The following is a 24,960-nucleotide window of genomic DNA, read 5'->3' as shown; positions in this document are numbered from 1 at the left end:
TGTACTCAAAGATTGGTGATTGAGTAGTCAACTGTCAGGCCCTGAAATAACTTTGATTGATCTAATTATCATCAAATTATCATTGTGGATTAACTGCATATGTTGCCATTTGGCAGCAGTAACAACAGCTGACAGTCTCCACAAACCATGAAAAGGCAGTTCCCTAAACAAAGCAAATTGCAAATTCATTGAAGGTAATGATAAAAGCAAAACAACATGTCATCTTAAAACAAGGAGTTAATTATTGTTAAATTGTGTACAAATTGACAGCAGTCCAGCATAAAGTTGGAAAGAAATGGAAACCATTAAAAAGTATTGCAAATTAATTAATTAAGATTAGCTGGAAAATTTGTCTTCATTTTAGCTTTAATTAATGAAAATTTAGTTAAATAATAATGTGAATTTAATAATTTCATGTAGTCTTAGTTTTAATCAGTGGCAGATTTCTCTTTGATAATCTCACTTTGGCTTTGGAGGTTGTTGGTTTAGTCTTGATACCTATCATAGTAGAACAAATAATAGTACATGTATTCCATATTCTGTTACTAAATTCCTGAACCAGTCTAAGTAATTTGGGCTAATTTATTCACCCTTTTTGAATTGTGGTGTCTAGTTAGCATCAAGCAGTTTTTGAAGGAAAATCTGGATTACCTTTCAGACTTTCAGAGGTAAGATAAAATGAAAAGATATACTGTATATTATTTCAGTGATTCTTTCATCAAAGACGATCTTTATTTTTATGAAATGATGTTGATATCATATTACAGAATTTGGCTATATCCATAGACACGTTTCTGTCAACGATTGAAACTTTTCATACTGTGAACATATTTTCACAAACAGAGAAAAAAACAATTACAAAAAATGCAGTCAGAATTCTTTATTTGTAAAAGAAAACACTGAAACATTATCATGTAAGTGTTCGTTATTGGCAAGCAAGGGTATAATGCAACCTGATTGACTTCTGACCTCTTGATAGGCATGTTGGTACACAGTTTTGACAATAAAAATGTTAATTTTCTGAACAAAAATATTTGGGAAAATTGTTAATTTTCAATAGTACACAAATTATTCAGCAGTTTTTTTTTTTAATGTTGGGACATTTAGGTCCACAATGATAATATATTCCAAGCATTTGATGTAAGTAACAGTGGATACATATTCAGTATGAAAAAAATGGTCCAGTTCAAATATAAATATGATATTTTATTCATATTTTAGGAATAATTTTAATGTTCTAAAAATATTTTGTCTTTTCAGCTGCTCCAAAGATAACCCTGGCTCCCAAAAATCAAAAAGTAGGCGAGGACATGTTGGTCAGCTTTTTCTGCAAAGCCACTGGCCATCCTCCACCAACATTCCACTGGGAAAAAGAGGGGAAAAAAGTGAACTCAAAACGCAACAACCGCTACTTTATTCACAAAATGCCACATGGATCAGTGCTTAGGATTGAACCTGTCAAGGCTCGCAAAGATGGATCAGACTTCACATGTGTGGCTGAAAATGAATATGGGAGGGCAGAGTCAAATGTCACACTTACAATATATCCAACCGCTGGTAAGTCTTTGTGGGTTATTTTTCCTCACCAATAAAACATTAATCAAAATTTAGTCTGGATATAAGAATGAACTGACGTTTCTTATACTTGAGGATTTCATCATCAAAATGTTTTCACTTGATATAAAATTTTAGTTTACTGCTGCATATATTTTTATATGCACGTGAAAAACATGATATTGAATGAGGGCATGTAGCATACAAAACCTTGTAGGATACCCTAACCATGGCAGTTTGAGTTTGTGCTTGGAGAGATAATATATGTCATTTACTGCAGAAGTGGCTGGACATTATATTTATTATTGGTTTCCAACTTTCCCTAGCTTATGCCCCCCTGATTGCTGTCAACTCCTTGTGCTGGTTTCTGCAATGTACCTGTATCAAGGGTTGTTGAACTTCAAGCAGATTTGATGTGTACCTTGTGTTGTTTAGAACTTGAATGTATGATTTTCAGTGTACCATGACTTCACTAAAATAACAATAATAATAAAGAATTTTTGAAGAAGGTTAACACATTTAGGTTACAATGAACGTTAAAATCCACGCTGAAAGTATTTACAGCAATTATAGTATGTATACGAATTACTTGCATGCACACAACAGCAGGAATGTAGTGGATATTTTTATTTTCTTGTGTTTCTCACCTGGCCTAAGCATTAACATGTTAGATCAGAGACTTTTATGGCCTCTTGAAACGCCCTTTAAGGCACCAACTTTAAAGTTGAAGGGAGATAATTCCATCATAGCACTCCTGAATGAATAAGCAAGACTATTTTTGTATTATTGAGTTCTTTGTTTTGGTAGTGTGAAATTCTGTCGAGAACCAGCCATCGTAGATAACAAGATTAATAAGCATTATCTTCACGTAACTGAAGCATATCATATATATATAAATAGCAGGTGTCTCTAGATAATATGTGTGCTTACACCATGATGGTTTCTATCGACAGTTGCACCTTGTATTTTTTTTAAGCCACAGAAATTATTTAATTACCAATTCTTATATTTAGTTTGTCTGATCTGAGTCTTCATCTCCTTTACTGAGTTGTAATGAAAATGAATATAGTTTATATAAAGTTTTGAGATAACATTATTCTCACTTTGACTACAAATATATTAGTTCTAGGCCTTTTTTATGTTAAATTTGATGCTTTCAGTGTCTTTTTTTCAGTTTCTTAACAGTTGTATCATTGCAGATAAACAGGTTGCACAATTTAATATCTACAGGTGAAAAGCAGGTTATTGATAAAAAGAAAAACCAATAGTGATCCAAGTATGGCCTATGAGGAACCCCATACATAATGTCATGTTCTTCAGAAAGAGGGGCATGAATAGGCACTTTTCAGCTTCTCTGTCTCATATATTATTCAATCATTCAAACCATTTAGAACTAGTTGCACAATAGATGGTTCTTACAAGAGAATCTCATGACCAAATGAATCAAAAGCATTAATCAACAACATTAGTACCTATTGACTGTCCTTCATGTAGAGCTTTCAACCTATTCTTCATACATAAGAATGAATGTAGTTTCACTGTACTGCTTGGAACTGAATGTACTTTAATTATTAGATCATGCCGATTTAAGTAAAGCAATGTAATAATTATGTCCAGGCTTTTTTTGTTGTTGACAGTAAATGTAGTGAGAGATTGGTCTGTCATTGTCCATAAACTTAATAGCAGCAATATCTTACATTCAGTATTTTACAGGTTTTCTTCTTTGTATTCAAATATCTTGTTTGTTTGATGTCAGTACATCCTTCCATGGAGTGGAGAATTGTCAGTAGACACAGGACAGTCATCTTTTTCAAGGACAGCATCTTAATGTTTGCATTTTTCATAATGTGTCGTGAGAAAAATTATCTGCTTTGAGTTAAAACAACTTTTGGTTCTCCCTTCAATGATGTTACATCTAGTCTTGCATTTACCTGTCTTGTTTTCAGTGGTTATGCCAGTAACCTTTTCCCTTTTTCAGTATTCACCCTGGAAAGGTCCTATTAAGCTTGGAAAGGTCCTGTTAATTCTGAAAAGGTCCTCTAAGGTTAAAACATTGCATCTGACCCTTGAATGGTCAGGGTATTATTTTTCAAAATATAATTGGTTCATGGGTAAGTCTTGTGTGTTAAGGTAGTAACACAACATAGGCCCGATTAGATGTTGGGGCCCCCCAGCTCAGTGTAATTTGTCCCGATTCCTCCAAGGGCTACTGGACCCTGGGGTCAGGGTGATGCGACCAAATGTCCTGCCATCATCTCCTGATCAGGTGGCATGCTCCAGGAAGGCTGGAGGCATAGCATCATCTACAAAAGTACAAAAATCATTGGTATTCTCTTCATCCTGGAATTTACAAAACACAGTGAGCCACAACTCACCATGATGAACAAGTATGGGAAATGGTGCAGAATGCTTCTTGGTTACTTCTGAAGAAGGACATAATGATGCCCAGCCACTCTTCTGCTTGGAGTGTTTTAGATGTTGATGCATTATCTATCCTTGTTGAGTCCAGTGAGCTCAAGGTAGAAGCATCTCATTTGATACTTGATATCCTTGTTGAGTCCAGTGAGCTCAAGGTAGAAGCATCTCATTTGATACTTGATACCAGGCCCACCAGCTCCTAACAGTTGCATAAAGAGATCTGGTGTTTGATAAGGTAGTAAATGAAGTTTACCACCATCTATATGTGGACTGGTGCCCAAAACTGATGCACAGCCAAAAAAGATCCTTCCTGTTTTGGAAACAATCTCCATGACTCAACCACAGCCAGATCTTTGTGTCTTACACTTTCCTCTTCAACTGAGGAAATTTCACAGAGGTTCTCCATGGGCCATGATATTGCTCAACTAAACAGAGTTGTCTGTTCCTCTTCTACCTTGAGACTATGGTCTCTGCAACTAGTTACCAGGTACATTCCCAGAAGTGGCCTATTAAAACTCCATTTGAATGCAGATGGATCCCAAATGGGTATTACAGCTCAAGCCTAGGCACATCTTCCATTTAAAACTATTGAAGTTATTTAGCAGAAAGTCTGGCTTCTGGTCACTATAGCTTCCCATGATGACCGCTTTTCGGCTACTTAATTTTGTATGCTGAAAGTGACCACTCTAAAACCAGTTGCATTAAAACATATGCTCGAAGCTGTGGCCAAGACATTTTGCCATTCACTTTATGTCACAGAGGCTTTATTGGCAGAATTTCTACACATCTGCCATGACATTGCACTGGGCTCCTTGAAGGGCTTACTTAACCATAGTAAAGACCTTATAAGGGCTGCTCCGTAGGAAGCCAAGATCCTCTTCGGAATACTAGTCTCGACTCTGGCTTTACAGCATTTGAAGGACCATTCTCACTCATTTCTGGCATATACTCATACTCTCTTCTGACATGCATTCCTCTTCCAAATCTCCCAGTAGGTGCTCCTGTAGACCTCTTTCGGAAGCATGATCAAGCATCACTAACAATGGGTGGGTCCAGAATGCAATGCACCCATCAGTTGGGTAGTCTCCATCAACCATCAGGATGTCTGTTCTATTTGAACATTCTGACTTTTCTTCTACAATGAAAATGCCTCCGGTTTTGCATTGACCAAGAAGTAGTTAAATTCTGGAAACTGCCTTTCAGAATTTTTTTATTAGCCAGTCTTCACCCAAGTTATGTGAGTAGTAGTGTCCAAGTACTGGGAACCCCTTGTTTTGTATATTGACGATTGGCTTATCTACAATGTTCAGATTCTGCACCTCCATCTGGACCTGTTCCACTGTTGTTCTACAGTAACTTTTACCCAACCTCAAGAAGTTGAAAGTCATTCCATAACAGGAATTTGTTTATATGGGGATAGACTTTATCATGAACCATATTGGTCTCTTAACAACAGAGAACTCATTTTTTTAATGAAACTAAAAGCCTGTAATGTTCAAGCCATCATGTCCTCGTGGGCCTTCTTAATCATTCATTCCTAGAGGATGCAGTGGAGGAAGCATTTAGGCGATCCCATACTACCTTCTCCTTATTTAGCACAACAAAGCACAGGAATTTTTTCACTGGGACCTTTAGTCGTCCGCAAAACATGTGGCCAAGACGGAAACCAACATATTTTAAAATGTTTCTCTCCCTCAGTTGGTGAGTGCAATCAATTATTCTGTTTTAAATCATTTTAACACATAAGCCTACCCACCTGACTGAAAAATTCAACTGTGCAATAGTGACAGGTAAATTATTGCAGCTATTAAAATGTGTTTTTTTTAAAAAAATAGAACTAATTATGCAATACTTACTCATCGTTATTGCTAATTGTCCTACCACCTCACTCTGATGTCTAAACATAGTGTCACCTATGACAAAGATGACTGCACTCTGCAGGTGCATGCGATGTGCATGAGTAGACCATGTCTTATTGACAGTTCTCCACTTCATGGAAGATGTATTCACATCGAATGGACAAGATTTTTAAACATGGGAAAGTAAAGCTGTGCAATAGTGACAGGTAAGTATTACATAATTAAAATTAGTTTCACATCCCCCTCCAAAAAAAACCCCCTGCATCTCTGTGAGAAGGTGTAACTGTAGCCTGTTTCCATGTGCTACAAAAGAGTTACATGGTGATTGATAGGATGAAGATACATGTAAGAGTTGGGACTTTAATCACATTTACATAGCTATCACATTGTCTGACTTTAGTTTCCATGGCATTACTTTAGCATTACTTCAAATCTTGTGTTTCCACTGAATTTGGCACACAGCTGTATATTCATGAGGCTTTGCACATTTTTAATTTCCTGCTTTCCATAAACTCAGAAGGGTTATGGCCCCTTATTTCCTCCTTTCTTTTTAACTTGGGACTGTTCTCCAGTTTTGTACTTTGCAAAGGGTGTCATTTAAAAAAAAACAAATTTCCCATGTTTGCCTCCTAGGTTATCCTGTTTTAAAAAAAAAAAGATATTATATATCTTGGGTGTTGTTTATAGTTTTGGTTTATAGTTGATGGGAGTATTAGTGGCTATAGAGTATATAGCTTAGCTTTGCTAAAGTTAGTGCACTTTGGGCTTGTGTAGGCTCATGTTTCAAGTTCACAGGAGCAGCCATTTATATCAGCTATCATCTGTAAATTGTGTATAGTTTTCTGTAAGTACAATATGAAAAGAAATTTCAGTCACAGAACATGAAAGTAGGGTAGAAGTACGCTAACATTCTCTCCATTGTGCTTCTTGCCATTTCAAACAACTTCACCTTATACCAGTCCCTTTCTCAGAAGTTTATAATAAATGTGGAAGGGATTGATAAAGATCAAATATGTGTGTTATTATTGTATGATTTAATTTTGTTTAAAAAGTTTAAGTCACAGGCATCTAAACAGTCCTTTGGAATAATTGTCACATATTTCTTTCACATAACAGTATTCATTAGTTGCAAAGTCAGACATGAACCACCCCTCACTCCTCCACCATGATGAAAAGTGAGCAATTTTAAAAATGCACATCAAATTTCCTCAACACAGCAACCAATATTATGATACAAGACGGGAGCATTAAACTTATTTCAATTATTACTGAGATGTCACTGATACATTTTGCATATCAAACTGGGATGGAACAAATCAGGGTAATAGAGGTCAATGGATTTGCAAATTCTTCTAACACTAGTATATAGAAGCAGACAAATCTGCATTGTCATCATTTTTTCCTTAATTTTATTTTAAATGAATGCAAAGAAACAGGTTTGGTACATATTTATGTCACTTAATCCAGTAATATTCAAGTTTAGTTTACTTCCATTCTAAGAGTTTTAATTTTCATGAAATTAAGTCTTTTCACACTCAGTATTGCCACTGTATAAGCAAAGAAAAAAGGCATAATTAATTTATTTTCATGCATAACAGCAAGGTTAATGTACCATTGTGTTGGGAAAATCATGCATTATGATATGCATAAGAGAAAATAAATTGCACAAATGTTTGTCTTATGGTTCTGCTGTACAGCGTTTTACTTTGCATAGAGTTTGATTTGGAAGAAGAAAAAATTCCCATGTTGTTGTCCTCACAAGTTATTCTGATTGCTTAAAAAAGACATTGTATATGTTAGGTATAATTAAAATAGCTTGTATTTCCCTTGGCTGTATTATAGAGTATACATATTGGCCTTTCTTCAAATATGCACCTCTCAAAAGACTCACTTGGTCATTTTCACTTAATCAACCTGGTAAAGATAAATTGGAGAAAAGAAATGAGCTAATAACTTTTATTACTTTTTTAATATTTTATAAATGATTTATTGCACTTTCAGACACTTTTATTGGCTACTCTGGCAAGAATTATTGACTCCACTTTAATAACTGCTGAAGTTTACTTTGGGCTAGTTGAGGCTCATTTCTTGAGCACATTGGAACAATTATTTTGATTAGCTCTCTGTGTTAGATAGGGCATGTTTTCCATAATTACCAAATGTAAAGAAATTTTGGTCACAGTACATGAAAGTAGCATGGTGATATCCCAACATTCTCTCCACTGTATTGCCAATGCAAACAAAACACCTTCTTCTGGTCCCTCTCTCAGAAGTATATAGTGACGGTAGAGTGGAACAACAATTCTTGGATTTCATATGTAGCATGCACTTTTATATGAGCTAAATAAGATTGATTTCTAGGGTTACGCAGTATGATTTACATTTTTAGTCACTGATATTCTGTCTCCTGGCTTTGATTTTTGCAATATAATTAAATTAGTGATTGTTGGATTGAAATCAAATTTCACATGCAGACCCATTTTTGCCAATTACCATGTTTTCAAAGTTACATTATTTTTGCAGCAATAGAAAAAATTTGCTAAAGCAAAATTATAAAACATTTCTTAAACTTTTCAGTTTTTGTTTTGTTTTGATAATAATTGACTTGAAAATTTAGTAAAATGGTCGTTTTAAGCAGCTGTTATAATTATTCTGTATTTTGACAGTGCTTCACCTACTTCTCACTGCTTTCCCACCACTTCACTGCGTTCTGGCAAGAGAGAGACATCACTTCACCCAAGAATTTTAGTTCAGACTGTGAACTCTGAAAATATTGCAATGATGGAGCATATTTTCCTGTTTTAATAAAACTAGCTATGTAACCTTTTAGCATGTTCACATGTAATTCTGTGCAGATGTAGCAAAGCTATAAATAGGTAAAGCATGTCCACTTTTACAAACATTTAGGTAAAGAGCTCTATCGAGGATTTTGAATTTGTAGAGTGTTCCCTGTCCATTATTCTGTGCTTACTAACTGGTACTTTTGGCACTCAGAGCTTTATTGACCAAATGAAGTGATATGAAAAGATGAAATAGTGTTCTTTACTTTAGGTTCAGAGCTATTTCTAAGCAAACATTGTCGTAATGGGTACCTATCAGACTGGTACACATGAGTCATTGGGTCAAAGTTAAACATTATTAGTGGCATTTTGGATGATTTCCTCCATGGACAGGCACATATTGATTTTGTCTCTGCTGCTCCTGTCTGTAATTCAATAGAGTAGCATGATCTGGCTTGTTGGATATTGGAAAAGAGAGACTGATTTTTAGTAATTAGGGTCTTGGACACAGAACATGGTTTAAAACACGAAATACCTTGGAGCCACAAGTGGTCATTCAAGACCATGTGAGTTGTCAGGTTGATTGAAACAAATCCATTACATTTCATTTGGAAATGGTTTCTCTTACTCATGTTGATCTGTCTTTTTAACTCGCCTGAATTTGAATACGAAGCATCAGATGTACCACAACTTTAAAGATGATTGTAGAAAGTAGAGGCTCAGGTTGAGTTGTCAGGTTGATTGAAACAAGTCCATTACATTTCATTTGGAAATGGTTTCTCTTACTCATGTTGATCTGTCTTTTTAACTCGCCTGAATTTGAATAAGAAGCATCAGATGTACTACAACTTTAAAGATGATTGTAGAAAGTAGAGGCTCAGGTTGAGTTGTCAGGTTGATTGAAACAAGTCCATTACATTTCATTTGGAAATGGTTTCTCTTACTCATGTTGATCTGTCTTTTTAACTCGCCTGAATTTGAATACGAAGCATCAGATGTACCACAACTTTAAAGATGATTGTAGAAAGTAGAGGCTCCTTGTCAAACAGTTTTTATAACTATTGATCAATATTCCAAGGACATATGCCAAATTAAAGATTAGTTCATGAGACTATTAAGAAACCCTTACTGTCCTGTAAAACTTAACAGATGAACATATTGACATGCCAACTTCCAATCCTTGAAAGTATTGGTGATATGAAGAAGAAAAAAAGAAACAAATGATCTTACAAAATCATAAAAACAACCAGATAATGGCTATTGTCCACAGGGATAAATGATAGATTGGTTTTAGATTCATTATGCCGTCACTTGGTATTCCTGCTGTCACTTGGTATTCCTGTGCACAAATGTCAGGGTTTCCACTGAAGTGAAATGTGGTTTCCATTATTACATGGACATTTGAGAATGGTTGCTTTTATGTGCATAAAGATTTATCATTAAGAATGGTTAGGCAGCTTAGAAGGAGATTAGTATTCAATTATGGGATGATTTTTAAGGTGATTTTGGTATGTGTTATATATTAGGGAGACATCAGATAAGTTCCATTTTAAGCAGTCTGGATCTTGAAGAATTATGGCCCCTGGTTACCCATCTTACTGAACTTGGTTTCTGGTGCATAACTTTAGCAAGGATTGATCAGTTTCAAGCAACATTGGATATGCTGCACATTAATGAAACTTCTGATAAGTTCTATTTCCATATGTTTGGATATAGAGCAGTTAAGGCCCCTAATAAATGCATCTTCCTAAATTCTGGTTTCTGGTGCATACATTTACCAAGGATTGTTTGGTTTTAGGTAAATTTGGTATGTGATAGAGATTATAATAAAGGAGACCTTAGTTCAGTTCCATTTAGCTCTCTAGATGTAGATGAGTTTATGGCCCATGATTTCCCATCCCCCATTATTTCCCATCCCCATTGACTGGTTTCTGCAGAAGAACTTTTTACCAGTGAATCTTTGATGCTAGTTCATTTTGATTTGCATGTATATGTTTGGCAAGATCTTGACTTAGTGCCATTTTGTGCCAACAGCTTTCCATAAAAATAATAGTAAGGATTATTATTTATTGGTGAAGTAAAGTGGTGGCTCTTGAAGTTAATCTCTTGTGCATCTTCGTATTAATGAACTCTTGGTTAAATTTTATCGCCTTCATTTTACATCATTTGTAGCTTGGCTGGTCATGGCAACTAGAAGAGCTTATCAGTAGGTCTGTCATCGGATGCCCATCCATCCATTATAACAAGCTTTTTCTTATCACTCTTCCTCCTAAACTAAAAACTTAAAACTTTGTACACTCATTCATCTCATGGTCCAGTTGGTCCCAAATGAAAATAATGCTGCTTGTACATCCACTGTTGCTGTCTTAGTAGCCATTTTGAAAATTTTTTTATTGCTCCTCTTGCAAATGGATGGTCATATCAATATGGGCTTTTCGCAAAAAAATATCTTTTGATGTTATGTTTGGTTGGTATTAAATGAAAATGGTTGAGATCTGACATCCAATATGACTGCCACAGTGGCCATTTTGAAAATCTTGTTATTGCTACTACTCCTGAATGGGGTGTCATATAAATACAAGGTTTTCGCTAAAAGGTGTAATATGATTCCATTTTGGTCCAAAATGACATGGTGCCAATCCAATATGGCTGCCTTGATGACTGTCATAAAAGTCTTTTTGTCATTACTCCCTCTGATTGGATGATCTTTATGACAAGGGGATTTCACCAGAAGACTTTGGTAGCTTAAGCAGTTAGAGCACCCACCATGGATGCATGAGGTCGCAAGTTAAAAACCCAGCCAAATCATACCATGGACTTGTACAAAGGTACTAGCATCTGCCTCGCTTGGTGCTCAGCATTAAGAGGTTAGTTTTTGGACTGGTCAGACTGGTATCAAGATAATGTGACTGGGTGGGACATGAACCCACATGCCTTCAGCATGATACCCCAGTGATAGACATTACTATAAACTGCCACACTGCAGACATAGTGATGTGAATGAAATTGTTACAGCTCCATTAGAAATCCAAAAACACACAAACACCCAGAAGACTTCTAATGATGTCCACTTTGTCTTAAATAAAAATGGTAAGCTGCCATCCAGTATGTATACACATGTACCACAGCAGCTAATTTGAAAATTTCGTTATTGCTAAAAGAAAGTAACATGGTCTCAACAGTCAAAAGTTGGAAGAAGTGGTCTTGTCTTGAATACCTGAAAATTAATCCCTTCGAAGTACTTTTGTTATACAGAGTTATGGTCCATATTTTTGGATATACACTGTCCTCTTTTTGTATCTTCAAAGTTTTGTATTTTTAATCCTCCAAAGCAATTTAAAGCAAGCAGAGTCCTTTGCAGTGCTCCCTTGAATAGCCAGTTTTTGTCAGATTACGTCTACTTTGTTGTTCGTAAATTTGATCAAGTAAAGTGTAATTTTCTAAAATCTATTCAGGAAAAATAAATCTCATCATTACTAACATTATCCTTCTCGCTTCTTTCCAAATAATGTCTTAAATAATGGTGGCCCCTATTATTGGCAGAGTTGGATGCTGTCAGACAATCACATAAATGGGAATTGAACTAAAAATATTCAGAATGATTTGGATGCTATATTAATTATGAGGGGAGAAACTGTACAGCATGTGAGGCGGGGTACCTTGAGGTTGGAGTTGACTCAGTGGACCACTTGTATGTTATGTATAGTTCATTATCAGTTATGTGGTAAGTGTCATTGATAATTATAGCTTTTTTAAAAATGAAATTCTTAATTCAATATTTAAGGTCCAAACATACATAATGTTTTGGACTTGTTTAGTGTGGAGTCTGATTCTGGGATTATTTTAATGTTACTGTATATACTCACAATTTGAGTCCAACTGAAAACTGCACAGAGCAAGATCTGCCATCACATAGTGTGTCAGCAGATATGGGTCTGTGCAGCTTGCCTTTAAAGTGATTGTATTTGGCATATCAAAACGTTCTTTTCTCATTTTATTATATTCTGCTGTCTTCAGAGGTGATGCATATGGTGATGGAATATGGAGACTGTTTGGGGCTTATTTGCAGGCAAATCAATGACAGGACACTGTGCTGGGAGCAGTTATTTACATAATCTTTGCTATGCTTCAGTCTTCAGTTGCTAGAATGATGTCACCATCTCATAAATATTGTAATCCCAAGCATTTAATGACCACTCTGGACCGGATCACTTTATAACAAGATTATTGTTAAGTGGAATTGGTTGCCATTTTGCCACAATCAAGCTGAAGGGGGAGGGGTTAACACATTAACCCCCGGAGCTTTTTGTCGTTTTCGTCAGAAATTCGAGTAGGAAACACATTTTGAAAGCTATTTCTGAATACATCCTAAAACACCAACTTCCAGGTGATCTTCCAATAACATACTGCCTAGTTGTGTTAGAAACATTGTTTTCATTGGTTATTTGGCTCGCGCATGAGTAGAAGGGTAAAAGTTGGATGTTTTTTACTTTTTTTATTTTATTTTTTATTTTGCTTAAAGGTCCCATTATTTTCATATTGAGACCACTCTTTATTCCAAATGTGCATCTTATCCTACTTTTTGCAAAGGTTCATCTGTCTGTTTGCAGTTCATACCAGTCTACCTTAGATCTGAGACCAAAAAGTCTAAAATCCAGACACAAAATCAGATTCTGACCATGGGTGAATTTTTGGTAGATAAAAATCTGGTCCCAAAAATGAGGTTTTTCCCTCTGTATTTTGTAGTGCAACTTGAAATTCAGATTATTTGGTATCATTGAGGAGCTACATCTGTCTACCTTTCTATAATACCACCCACTTTAGTGTATCGTACATGACCTTGATGCTACAGAGCTCGGCAGTAGGTTACTACCTCCTGCCATGTAGGTAGTACATTGAAGCCAGGTAGCTGTTCGTCTGGAATTCATATGCTCAATATTGTTTCATAGAATGCGTTGAAAATTGCCTAAATAGATACCTCATGGGCCCCTGGTGGCAAAATGGTACAGATTGCTTGCCTTTTACCAATCACTTCCATCTCACCTCTGTCCATGTGGGTTTAAGTCTAGGTTTAGCCACCATGAATCTGTGAGAAAGCTCTGATGCAACTTCCCAGGGGTGTTGGTTATGGGAGGGGGGACTTGCCTGGGGTTCTTTCTGCACCAGTTATATTGGCCACCATATATAGCCTATTATGTAAATGGCACCTGTCCATTAAAGTCAATATTTTGTATCCTTGAGTGTCCTCAAGTTACTCACTGTACATGTACATGTGTAGAAAGCAGAAAATGCAAGCAACCATCAAAAAGTGTTTTGCATGAGCAGATGTGTATATTTAGATAGGTTTTTATTTATTTATATACAAATAAAATCTTTGGTTCTGATATGCAGCTGGTTGCATTGGCAGGTATTGCATTAAAAGATAATGGCTGTGTAAGACAAACGATACCTTTAGAGAAAGTTTGACAGTTCTTTTTTCTTTCTCTTTATGATTAGTCCTAAAAGTATTTCATAGGAAAAGTTTTAAAATTTGTTAATTTTGATAACAGTGCATCTTGGTATCATTTAGCGAGTTTGATACCCTATTGGTATAAGTGAGCAAGTTTAATATCCTGTCATTTTCACATTTTGTCTCAACAGTAATTTTGTCTTTGAGATGATGGGGTTCTTGCCAAATACAGTTACTCCTTAGGATGAAATATGATGGGTTCTTATGTTCTGCTACAGATGTATATACAGTGATGCCAACATTTCTGATTTGGGTGGAAGGAATCTTGTTTGAAACCTCACAGATTACACTATTACTGTTGCTTCTGTCAAATTCCAGTTTTCTAGCAGGATGAGGATGTTCGTCTGGACAGACCACCAGGATATGTAGATCACTTGAAACTCTTGTAATGTCTTAAAGTAATTCTTTAATGAAAGAGAACCTAAAAGACAATTCTGGAACCTATTCACACTTTTCACAGTAGTTTGTTATCACCAAAATGAAAGGTAAACTTACCATGGGATTTCGCCTGAAGGCTTCTTATGATGTCTAGTTGTTCCTATGGGTAAATGGTGCAAGTCTTATGTCCATTGCATCCAGCACAATAGCCATCTTGAAAATATTCTTATCACTACTATTCCTGAATTGGTCATATCAGGATAGGGTTTGTACTATACCACTTCCAATGATGTCTGGTTGGTCTTAATGAAAATGGTGCTGATCTGACATCTAGTATGATGGTCTTCACACAAACGAACTTGATCATTATCATTTATTTCTCATGAATGAATGGTCTTATCAGCATGGTTTTTTTCAGTAAAAGACTTCTAATGGCTAGTTAATCATAAATGAAACTGACACCTGCCCGACCTGTAATATAGCTGCCAGAATGGTTGTATTGGAAGTCATGTTATCACTACTTTTCCAAGATGGCTGATTATTTGAACATTCTGCTTTTACCAAAAGACTCCTGATGATGTTTAGTTGATACTAAATGGAGATGGTGCCAGTCTGATATCCAGTATGATCACCATGGCACCTGTCATGAAAATCTTATCATTACTCCTTCAAAATGGAAAGTCATTACCATGGGGATTCCACCAGAAACTACTTAAGGTGTCTTGTTGGTTCTAAATGAAAAGTGTGACAATCTGTCATCCATTATTTCCACCACAGCAGCGGATATGAAATAGTGTTATCAGAGTAGGTTTCAGTACTGTTGCCAAAAAGAAATAGCTTTATCTCATAGTACATCAGTCCTTTCAAGGGACTCTTGTTTTTGTTGAGGTCACTTTCTAATGTACTGTTAGCTGTAGATTTGTGCACAAAAGGACTTTGTGGGGCATTCATATTCAGTGTACACATTTAAAGTTAATGATAGGGTTGAGATGAAGAATGTGAAGAGAGGAACTGGAAAAGATGAAATGAATTTTTCATTTTGCTGTTTCTGTTTTTCTGTGTATTATAATAAAACTGAAAATATAACTTTTGTACAGATTCAGATTTATTTGCAAGACAGAACAAAGTTACTCTCAGGTATAGGCTTATTTAGGTAAGTTTTACTTTGTCAGTCAGAAAGAGGGGAAAAGCAAACATTGGATATTGTAATTACAGGTGATTTTAATTATACATCAAAACTGACTTGTTATTTTTTCCTTGTTTTGTCATTGCATTTGATGTTATCAATTTCTCCACATTGAATGAAAAGTGTTGGAGTGTATTGTAGTAACAGAGAACAAAGTTAACCAAAAGTTCAGGTTATATTTTTAGTTCCTTTGTGCTTGTTCATACTACAAGCTTGCAAATTTCCTTTTCTGACATGCTCACATATTTGAATTATAAGATGATAAAGAGATATTGCTCAGTTGTTAATATGATTTAGCGACAGAGTGCTTTGTACACAATTTTAGGACTTGGGAATTATTGTTAACCAGTACAGAACAATGGCTGGCTATTCAGCATATTTTAATGATCAATTTTCTGTTTTTATTTGCTTCTGTGTAAAACTGACTAGAGTTCATTCTGTATGCAGTTGAGAACATCATGAGTTTCTTTATATAACTGCATTGTAGTCAGCCAAATACATAAAGACGCATCATACTATTATTTCAATCCCTCTTATACACTGTATTTAGATAATTGCTCACATTTGACCAAACATAGCTGGAGAATTTCATCCTTGAATTTTCAGTTCTAGAATGTTTAATTTTTCCCCTGACAGTGAACTTGTGTAATATATTGTCCATATGTTTGCCAAAATGTTACATTGCCAGAATTGGAGAATATTACATTTTATGTGTCTTTTGCTTACAGTAGGTCATGTACATCTTATTTACCATATTTGTCAAATGATATATTGATGCTTGATGATATATTCACCAATTATTTTTTGTGTAATAAGAAGTCCACCCTTTGCTTTCTGGAGCCACAGTGGCTCAGTGGTTAATGTATGTGACTGATGATTGAAAGGGTGCAGGTTTGAATCCTACCAACTAATTAGCATTAGTCAGGAAAAATAGTGTGTACAAGGCACTATACTCACTATACTCCAATTGCCTCAGCACAACTTACTTTGGTTTCTGTGCTGTAAAACATCAAATCAATCCTACTTTTTTCAAACTCTACTGGTTATAGAGCGGAAGAGCATTTGGTACGGTCTAAATTTGTCCATTAGCACAAGTTTGTTATCGCTACTCTTACTTTGTGGATTGCTAAAAAACTTTAAGCACACGTTCATCTCATTGTCCTGTTGGTCCTAAATTAAAGTGGTGCCACTCAGCAATCCATTGTGGCTGTCATAGCAGCCATCTTGAAAATCTTGTTACTGCAACTTCACCTAAGGCTTCTTATCATATCTAGTTGGTCCTAAATAAAAATGGTTTGACATGGCCACCACAGTAACTATCTCATAAATCTTACTGCTACTCCTCTCAAATGGATGGTCATTTCACCATTGGTTTTTTTACCTGAAGACTTCTTATTGATATCCAATATAGCCGCCACAGCAGTGATTTTGAAAAAATCTTGTTATTGCAACTTTCCACAAAATATTTATATTTGCATGGGGTTTTGACCAGAAGATTTCTTATTGTGTCTAGTTGGTCATAAATGAGAAAGTTGTTGCTTGCACAGTCAATATAGCTGTCACTACTGCCATCTTATTGCTATTTCTCATGAATGGATGGTCATATCCAACTGTTCTTTTACTGAATAACTTCTTACAGTGTTTAGTTGATCATAAAATGGCGCCAATTGACCACCATCATGGTTGCCCCAATAGCTGTGAGAAAAATCTTAGCACTACTTCTCCTAGATGGCTGGTCATATTGACATTATGCTTTCACCAGAAGATTGGTGTGATGACTAGTTGGTCCTAAATTAGAATCGTCCACCATGGTAACCGTATTGAAAATCTTGTAATTCCATTTAAACGAACAGTCATTTTGGTTTGGGTTTATCATCATAGTTTTTATAGTGTCTAGTTAGTCCTAAATGAAACTAATACAAATTGACCCTCAATATGTACACCATGGTGAAAATCTTGAAATGATTGTTATCTCTTCTCCTTTTAAATGGATGCCATGAAAATATTGCTGTCATTACTTCCCATCAATGAATAGTCATATTGACATGGTATTTTCGTCAAAAAGCTTGTAATGATGTCTAATTGATCCTAAATTAAAATTAATGCTGATCTGGCATCCAGTATGTCCATCACAGAAGAAACTTAAAAATCTTGTTATCACTGAGGAATAACAGATGATTTCAACACATGGCAACTGCAAGAAAGAAACAGTCTTATCCTGAAGCCTTCAAAATGTTTGTCACCTGGCAGGGTTGTTCCTTTCAAGGACTTTTGTTTATACTCCCAACAGAATTATAATGCTATGCTGTTTTCTCTCTGCCCATCTGCCTTTTACCAATTATATTTCTGCATGATAGCTTTAGTTATTTATTATCATCACTTGTGGATGACTTGCATCTTGGGGAAGGAGAAATCCCATTTCACTATGGGCTCAAAAGCTTAATGGCCAAGTTGACTAAAAGATATTTCTGCACAATAGCTTGAGCTCTTTTGCCATCCACAGTTACTTAGCTTTGTAGAAAGCTTTCACTTTGGTTAAAAAAAGCCATATCAATTTCAGGGTCGAAGGTCAAGGTAACTGGGACTGAAAGAAGAAAAATGATTACTCCACCATTTTCAGTTACCAGCCTTTTAGTATGCCTTTTAATTTGGGGCAAGCATGAACCCAATCAGTTTTGGGCCCAAAAGGTCAGAGGTTAAGGTCACTGTGACTGATAGAAAAGAAATGGCTTATGCACTATAACATTAGTTCTACATCACAGACCTGGCCCAGAGTTTGTTTCTGACTTGCTCTTGTTATTGAGGAAAAGGTCTATGATTTTGGAGTCAAAAGATATGAAAGGGAGAAATATTGTATAATTACTCAACTATTTTCTGTTGCATCAGGACCAACATGTCAGAACTAAAAATATTCTTTCACCCTGCAAGATTCTTCCCAAATGTACCATGCCAAACTAAATATTCACAAGCCCAGAACTTAACACAAATCTCCTTGTAGCTAGAAGGACTGGTCAATTGATAAATGTATTAGTCCTGCTAAATCATCCCTATTCCTTCCAGCAAAACAATGTTAGACATGTTTATAGATTAGCAAAACGTTTATTTCTTAAATATCACAATTATTCATAACCTAGCAAAATGGCTCTTGCTTTAGAATATCTCCAAGGTTACTTAAAAATATTCACAATAAAAACAAATGTTTTCTATTGCCTCTTCACAAGAAATAAAGACTTGATAAGAGAGTGAGAGAACAACAAAGACCTCATTCAAATTCATGCTGGTCATTAAATATTGCAACTCCACATACAGATGATGTAAGGCAATACCCACCCAGTATGCTACTTATATAGGGAAAGCAGGGTGAGAAGTTCTCTCATTATATAAATATATTCTTTGTGCAGGTTTTGACAACATGTGTAAACCTTTGAAGAAAATTTGAGTCTGTTGCAATTCCTTGAAAGACAGATTGGTTCCAAAATGGGGTTTTGATGACTTTGTCAGTACAGTGGTGGTTTAACAAGTTCATAAGACATGTTTACAGTCTTTTAGTCCAAATTTAATAGGACCTTGTTTACCTCCATTTGAGATATTCTGAAATATATGTTGGTCAGAGTCCATTATGTTCGAAAACTTGGTATTCAGAAAACCTTCAGCATAGGGCATAGCAATTTTCAGTGATGTGATATAAAGCCCAAAGTGTATGAAATGGATGGGAAGATGATTTATTTTCTCAGAAATTGCAAGTACATGTATAACATTATTATATCTTTCATTCACAGACAAAGTATCAGGAAGAGAGCCATATGTTAATGCTTTTTTTGTAGGTACTATGTGTGACTACTGCATTGTCAGTATTACTCTCTTTATAATGAATTTGGCTTTTTCCATGTTGCTTCAACATCAACATTTTTGCGGTTGTTCTTAGAATAAATACATGTACATGTATGTTCACAGTTATGCGTGTTGTTATTTTTTAAAAAATAAAAAACATTAAACATTTGTCAATGAATTAAAGACGTAACAAATTTATAATTGCAATTTCTGACATGATAAATAATCTTCATGCAGGTTGGGCTCAATGTTAAGTCGTTGAAGTTTGCTAATACAAGTGGTAGTAAGGAGTTACCCTGGCAACATATTGTGTTTTCGATAAATTCAAACAATAGGAATGTGTTGTGACCTCACACCCCAACATAAATGTAAAAGTATTTTAAGTGGAGTTGAAAAGGTCAGGAAACTCAGACTTAGTAAACAATCTTTGGCACATAACTTTACCTTACAAATCGTTGAATACTGATTGAAATAAGATTTGTAAACTTCTCAATCATTCAAACCTCTAGGGGACGAATTGAATCTTGGAGATTTACATGATTAAGAGAAAGAGCATTCCAGTTATTCAGAGTTTTGAAAATTCCAAATGATAGCATCAGTAAACACTGACTGGTCACAGTGGCTATTAAAATGATGACTAATCAAATAGGAAATTTACTAGCTTTGGGCTAGCAGGCTACCACTAATTTCAAGCCCTGATTCACCACCATGATTTTGACCTTGGTTACAACTAGTTCATTAGGTTCTGGACCATTTTGACTCTTTAACCTTGTATAGGAAATAATTATATCAGATGAGAGATTGATTTTGATTGGATTAAGCCACTTTGTTAATAGCTGCTAAACTTCCCATAATTCCGATTCTCGAAAATGAGGATAGTGCTGGGTGTTAAATTTTATGTTAAAATCACATTATTGCCACTGGCATAGCTAGGTCATAGAGTACACTGTCTTGGATTGGTAGCCAACACCTTTTTACTTTTATGGTAGTAAAATCCAGACTTTTGTTTCATTTTCAAGTATGCTTCCATATTGCTTTGATTTTCGTTTAATGCCCATCAGTCACACTTTGGTTAAGTTCATGTTTAGATCATTTCTGACACTGTAATGGGGCAGTCATGTTTTATAAACACAATTTTTTAAATGTTTTTTATGTTTGCAATTTGATGGTTTTCCTATGGTGACTTTAACAGATCTAAACATATCTCAAAACCAATGGTGATTCAAAATTTTATGTAGTATTTATTTTACAATATGATGGCCAAAAACAGCATGGTATGCCCTGGCCTAATTTTGTTCAGTCACTTTTCAAGCAGAACTGTAAGCACTAGTCCATTTTTCTTGGAAATCTTTGGCTCAGAACTCAAAACCCTAAAACCAGCTAGGATACTAGGATAATATCAGTGTCATAAAAAAAATTAGTATGCACAAGTGGAGAACAAGTGAAGCTTTGGTTAGATTTAGCCTACAGTTACCACCATGTTACCTTAAGGAAATTTGTTGTTGTGGTTGTTGTTGTGGGGTTTAATGCCATTTTTCAGCACAAAACAGGCTATGCATGGCGGCCAATATAAATGGTGGAGGAAGAACCCGGGAAAACCCCTGGAAGAACCACCAACCCATGAGAAGCTACTGGCAAGCTTTCTTACATGCCCACATTGTCCTAGACTCGAACGCAAGCAGACAGAGGTGAGATGGCAGTGATTCGTAACGGAGAGTGCTTTAGACCACTCGGCCACTTGGGGCCCCAAGGAAATTTGTACAGAATGCTATCACTTTCAAACCATTAGAGCTTAAGTATGGTGCAGAGACTATATAGCCTGACCCTTTGCTGCTGAAGAATACAGTATATACTCGCTTGTAAGTCAAGTCAGTCTGCAAACAGCAAAGATTCTGATCTACCATAGTTTAAAGCACCTACAAATCAAGGTCTGTGTTGTTTGTTCTACTGAATACTCATAACAAACTGTACAGACCCAGATCTTGTTAGTGCATTATGTGAAAGCAGATCTGGATTTGTGCAGTTTGCTGTTGGACTTATAAGCAAGTATATATGTTACATGGCCTGGCTGTGCATTCTTAATACTTATTGATCTTTAAACTGCAGCTTACAAATGTAAACCAGCAAGGATATTCATATAGCCTCCACAATAGATCAGTGAAAATTTAGCAGTCTAGGAGAGAAACTTGAGTTTAGAAAATCATGAATCAAAGTTACTGTCAAAGTTTTGGCATTTTGAGCTTAAATTAATTTTATGCTCAGAATGTTTGATTATTGAGTCTGATGTCACATACAAAAACAATAGACTGGATATATGCTGTTATTATGTGACTGTATGCAATTTGACTTCTGTACAAAATCAACAGACTTGAAAGATGCTGTTATGGTGTGACTGTAAAGACCAATCAGGTTTCAGCAGACATAAAAATACAAGATTTCATCTGTGCTACCATTGTATGACTCTAAAGCAATCAAACTTTTCTTCAGAACTAACAGACTGGATCATGTGACTATATGAAACAATCGAACTGCATTACACTATCAACAGACTGGATCATGTGACTAAGAAGCATTAAGACTGTAGTACAGAATCAACAGATCATGTGACTAAGAAGCATTAGACTGCAGTACAGAATCAACAGACTAGATCATGTGACTATAAAGCAAACAGCAGTACAAATTCAACAGACTGGATCATGTGACTAAGAAGCAGTATTAGACTGCAGTACAAAATTAACAGACTGGATCATGTACTCTTTAAAGCAATCAAACTGCAGTACAAAACTAACAGGCCAATCTATACTTTTATCATGTACTCTTTAAAGCAATCAAACTGCAGTACAAAAATAACAGGCCAATCTGTACTTTTATCATGTATTTTTAAAGCAATCAAATTGTAGTCAAACTGCAGCACAGAAACAACAGACTTTGTGTATGCTATCATCGCATGCCTCCAAAGCAATCAAACTAGAACAAAAACAACAGACTGGATCATGTAACTCAAAAAGCAATCAAAATCGCCGTATAAAAACAGCAGACAGGATCTATTGATATCAAATAACTTTATTGACCAATTAAACTACAGTAAACACCATATTTATATGCAGATAATGCACAACCAACCAACAGCATAGACCCAGTTTGTGATGCATAATAATGTGCTCACAGATCAGGGTCTACCTTGTTCTGTTGATGGTACAAAGCAAACAATATAGATTCAGATCTGCAGGCACAGTAATGTTTTTATTCACAAAACCAGTTCAGCTGTGAAGTAGGGTAGATTTAAATGACATGCCATCATTGGTTAGACAACATTTTTTAAAAATACATTTGAATTGATTTTAACAGCATTTATTTGCCATAGTCATCATGTACAGTAAATAGAATCAAACGAGATACAGAGGATTGAATAAGAAGCATAAACTTTTTTCATGCTCTCTCGTCATTAACAATAACATTTACTTTCATAATATGGCTGGTGTTGTTAAATTTGAAGTCAACAGTCAAAACTACAGTTAACATTTCACCATATGTTTAGGAACAAATCTCTGAAAAGTAACATGGAAAACTTGCAGATTTTGTCTGCTGTCTACTACCTCATAGGAAAAGATGGAAATCTCAGATCTTATTACCTCCAGTTTGGGAATTTTTTCTTGAAAGTCTTAATCTCAGTTTTCCCAGGTCACTGTTTGGGTTTATCACATTGTTTCAGAGTGCCCATCTCTTACCCACATTCATCATTTTTCATCTTCCTAAATTGAAGTCTTTTTGTACCATCTTGAAACATTAACTACTCAAATAATCACGTTCATGTGCTCTTGCTAGTTCAGTCTCCTATAATTTAGGATCTTGGTACTTAAAACGTCTGTGTAAAGCAGCCTCACCCAGTAATAAGTTATAATGTTGTATTTTGATAATCTGTCTCATTGGTTACATCCTTTCTGCAGACAGCTTGTACTTTTATGACTTGTCTAAGCAAGACAAATAGAATGCACTCTGACATGCTAACATAGTGAAAGACTGACTAATCACATTATTTTCTGTCCCACTTAGGGCTTCCGTTACGAAATAATACATTTCTCAGACGGTTGCTATGGTATTTCGATTAGTTTACATTTATAATCTTTATGTAGAAGTTATTTTCTTATTGAGGCATAGTTTGTCATGTTTGCAATTTTGCTTCTATGAAGGACTTTTTTATGTTAAAGTGTACACTCCAGCAGACAAATCTTTGATGGTCAAAATGACAGTCTGTCAACAGTCACCTTAAAATTTACTATCTGCAGTTCTTGAAACAAACTCACTACATATTACCTAGATTCATATTCATCGATAAAGGGCTTTGATCTTTATTTCTAGCAGATGATAGTTGATAGTAATTCATTTATGGTAGTTGGAATTTCATTAATTTTACTGTTGACTGAAATTTCTGTATTTGTTTTCATGTGTGCATTTTTCTGGATCTGTACCATTAACTGTGGTCAAGTTCACAGTCAAGCATTTGACTGGACACTTTATGTGGGCAATCATTTGTCTGGGCACTCTTTATGGGCAAGCATTTGACTGGGCACTATATGGGCAAGTATTTGATGGACACTATATGGGCAAACATTTGACAGGGCACTTTAGATGGGCAAGTATGTGACTGTGCACTTTATATGGGCAAGCATTTGATGGGGCACTTTGTATGGGCTGTAAGCCAGACCTGTCACATGTAAAGATGGCAACTAATGCAGGAACAAGTGGTCTCACACTTAAAAAGGGATTATTCACTTACTTAATGTTTTTAGCAATAACTTTGGAATATACTCGTAATTATAAAGTGTTGATGTCATTTTTGAATTGCTGTATTATGATTTGGAAGGTTGCCAGAAGATGACCATTGAACCAATTTCGCTTGTCAATTCTAAATATTAGTTGCCACTGTGGCCATATAAGTCACCACTTGAAGTGCTGTTGGGTAGATAGAACATCGGTTCCATTCTCTGAAATTATAGTTGGATAATATTTTTTGTACACACAGCGCAAGTCAATATTGAGCATTTCATTATAAGATGGTTATTTTTTATTAGAAAGTTACAGTCATGGATCTAATTTAATTATAAAATGGTAAAAGTAAATGTATCTTGTATTTTGTTATAGTGTGACATCTGTGACAAGCCAAAATAGCTATAACATGGATTCAACATGCAATCTTGAAGCTTGATTATGCAAAATTGAGAGAGCCAATCAGAAGATTCATTTCAATCACATGATCTCTCGAACTTATTAGTTGAACTTCCCAAAACATGCAATTGACTTCACCCATTTATAAAATTGAAGCACACACATAATCAGACTACCAAGCAAGCCAACAGGGTCATCATGTGAAAGCACTGCATATTTTTGAAGTTCAAATGTATTCAAATAACTAGTATATGTACTGGATAGGAAATTGAGTCACAT

At 35.5% G+C, this 24,960-nt stretch overlaps 1 protein-coding gene across 11 annotated transcripts in view; it reads left to right on the top strand.

Annotated features, from left to right (window-relative positions):
* Positions 1–24,960, top strand: part of LOC149807303 (receptor-type tyrosine-protein phosphatase delta-like) — a 434,670-nt gene that overhangs the window by 171,890 nt on the left and 237,820 nt on the right. For all 11 annotated transcript variants that reach the window (XM_089965081.1, XM_089965090.1, XM_089965151.1 and 8 more), the window contains one exon: positions 1,261–1,557. In XM_089965081.1, coding sequence (XP_089821207.1) covers positions 1,261–1,557 — 297 coding nt within the window. The remainder of the gene's footprint in view (positions 1–1,260; positions 1,558–24,960) is intronic.

This window comes from Sinohyriopsis cumingii, chromosome 1, assembly GCF_028554795.1.
Source record: "Sinohyriopsis cumingii isolate HCF-2022 chromosome 1, ASM2855479v2, whole genome shotgun sequence".
In the NCBI taxonomy this organism is placed as follows: domain Eukaryota; kingdom Metazoa; phylum Mollusca; class Bivalvia; order Unionida; family Unionidae; genus Sinohyriopsis; species Sinohyriopsis cumingii.
Note: the sequence above shows the minus strand (reverse complement) of the source record. Positions and strands in the feature narration are given on the sequence as shown.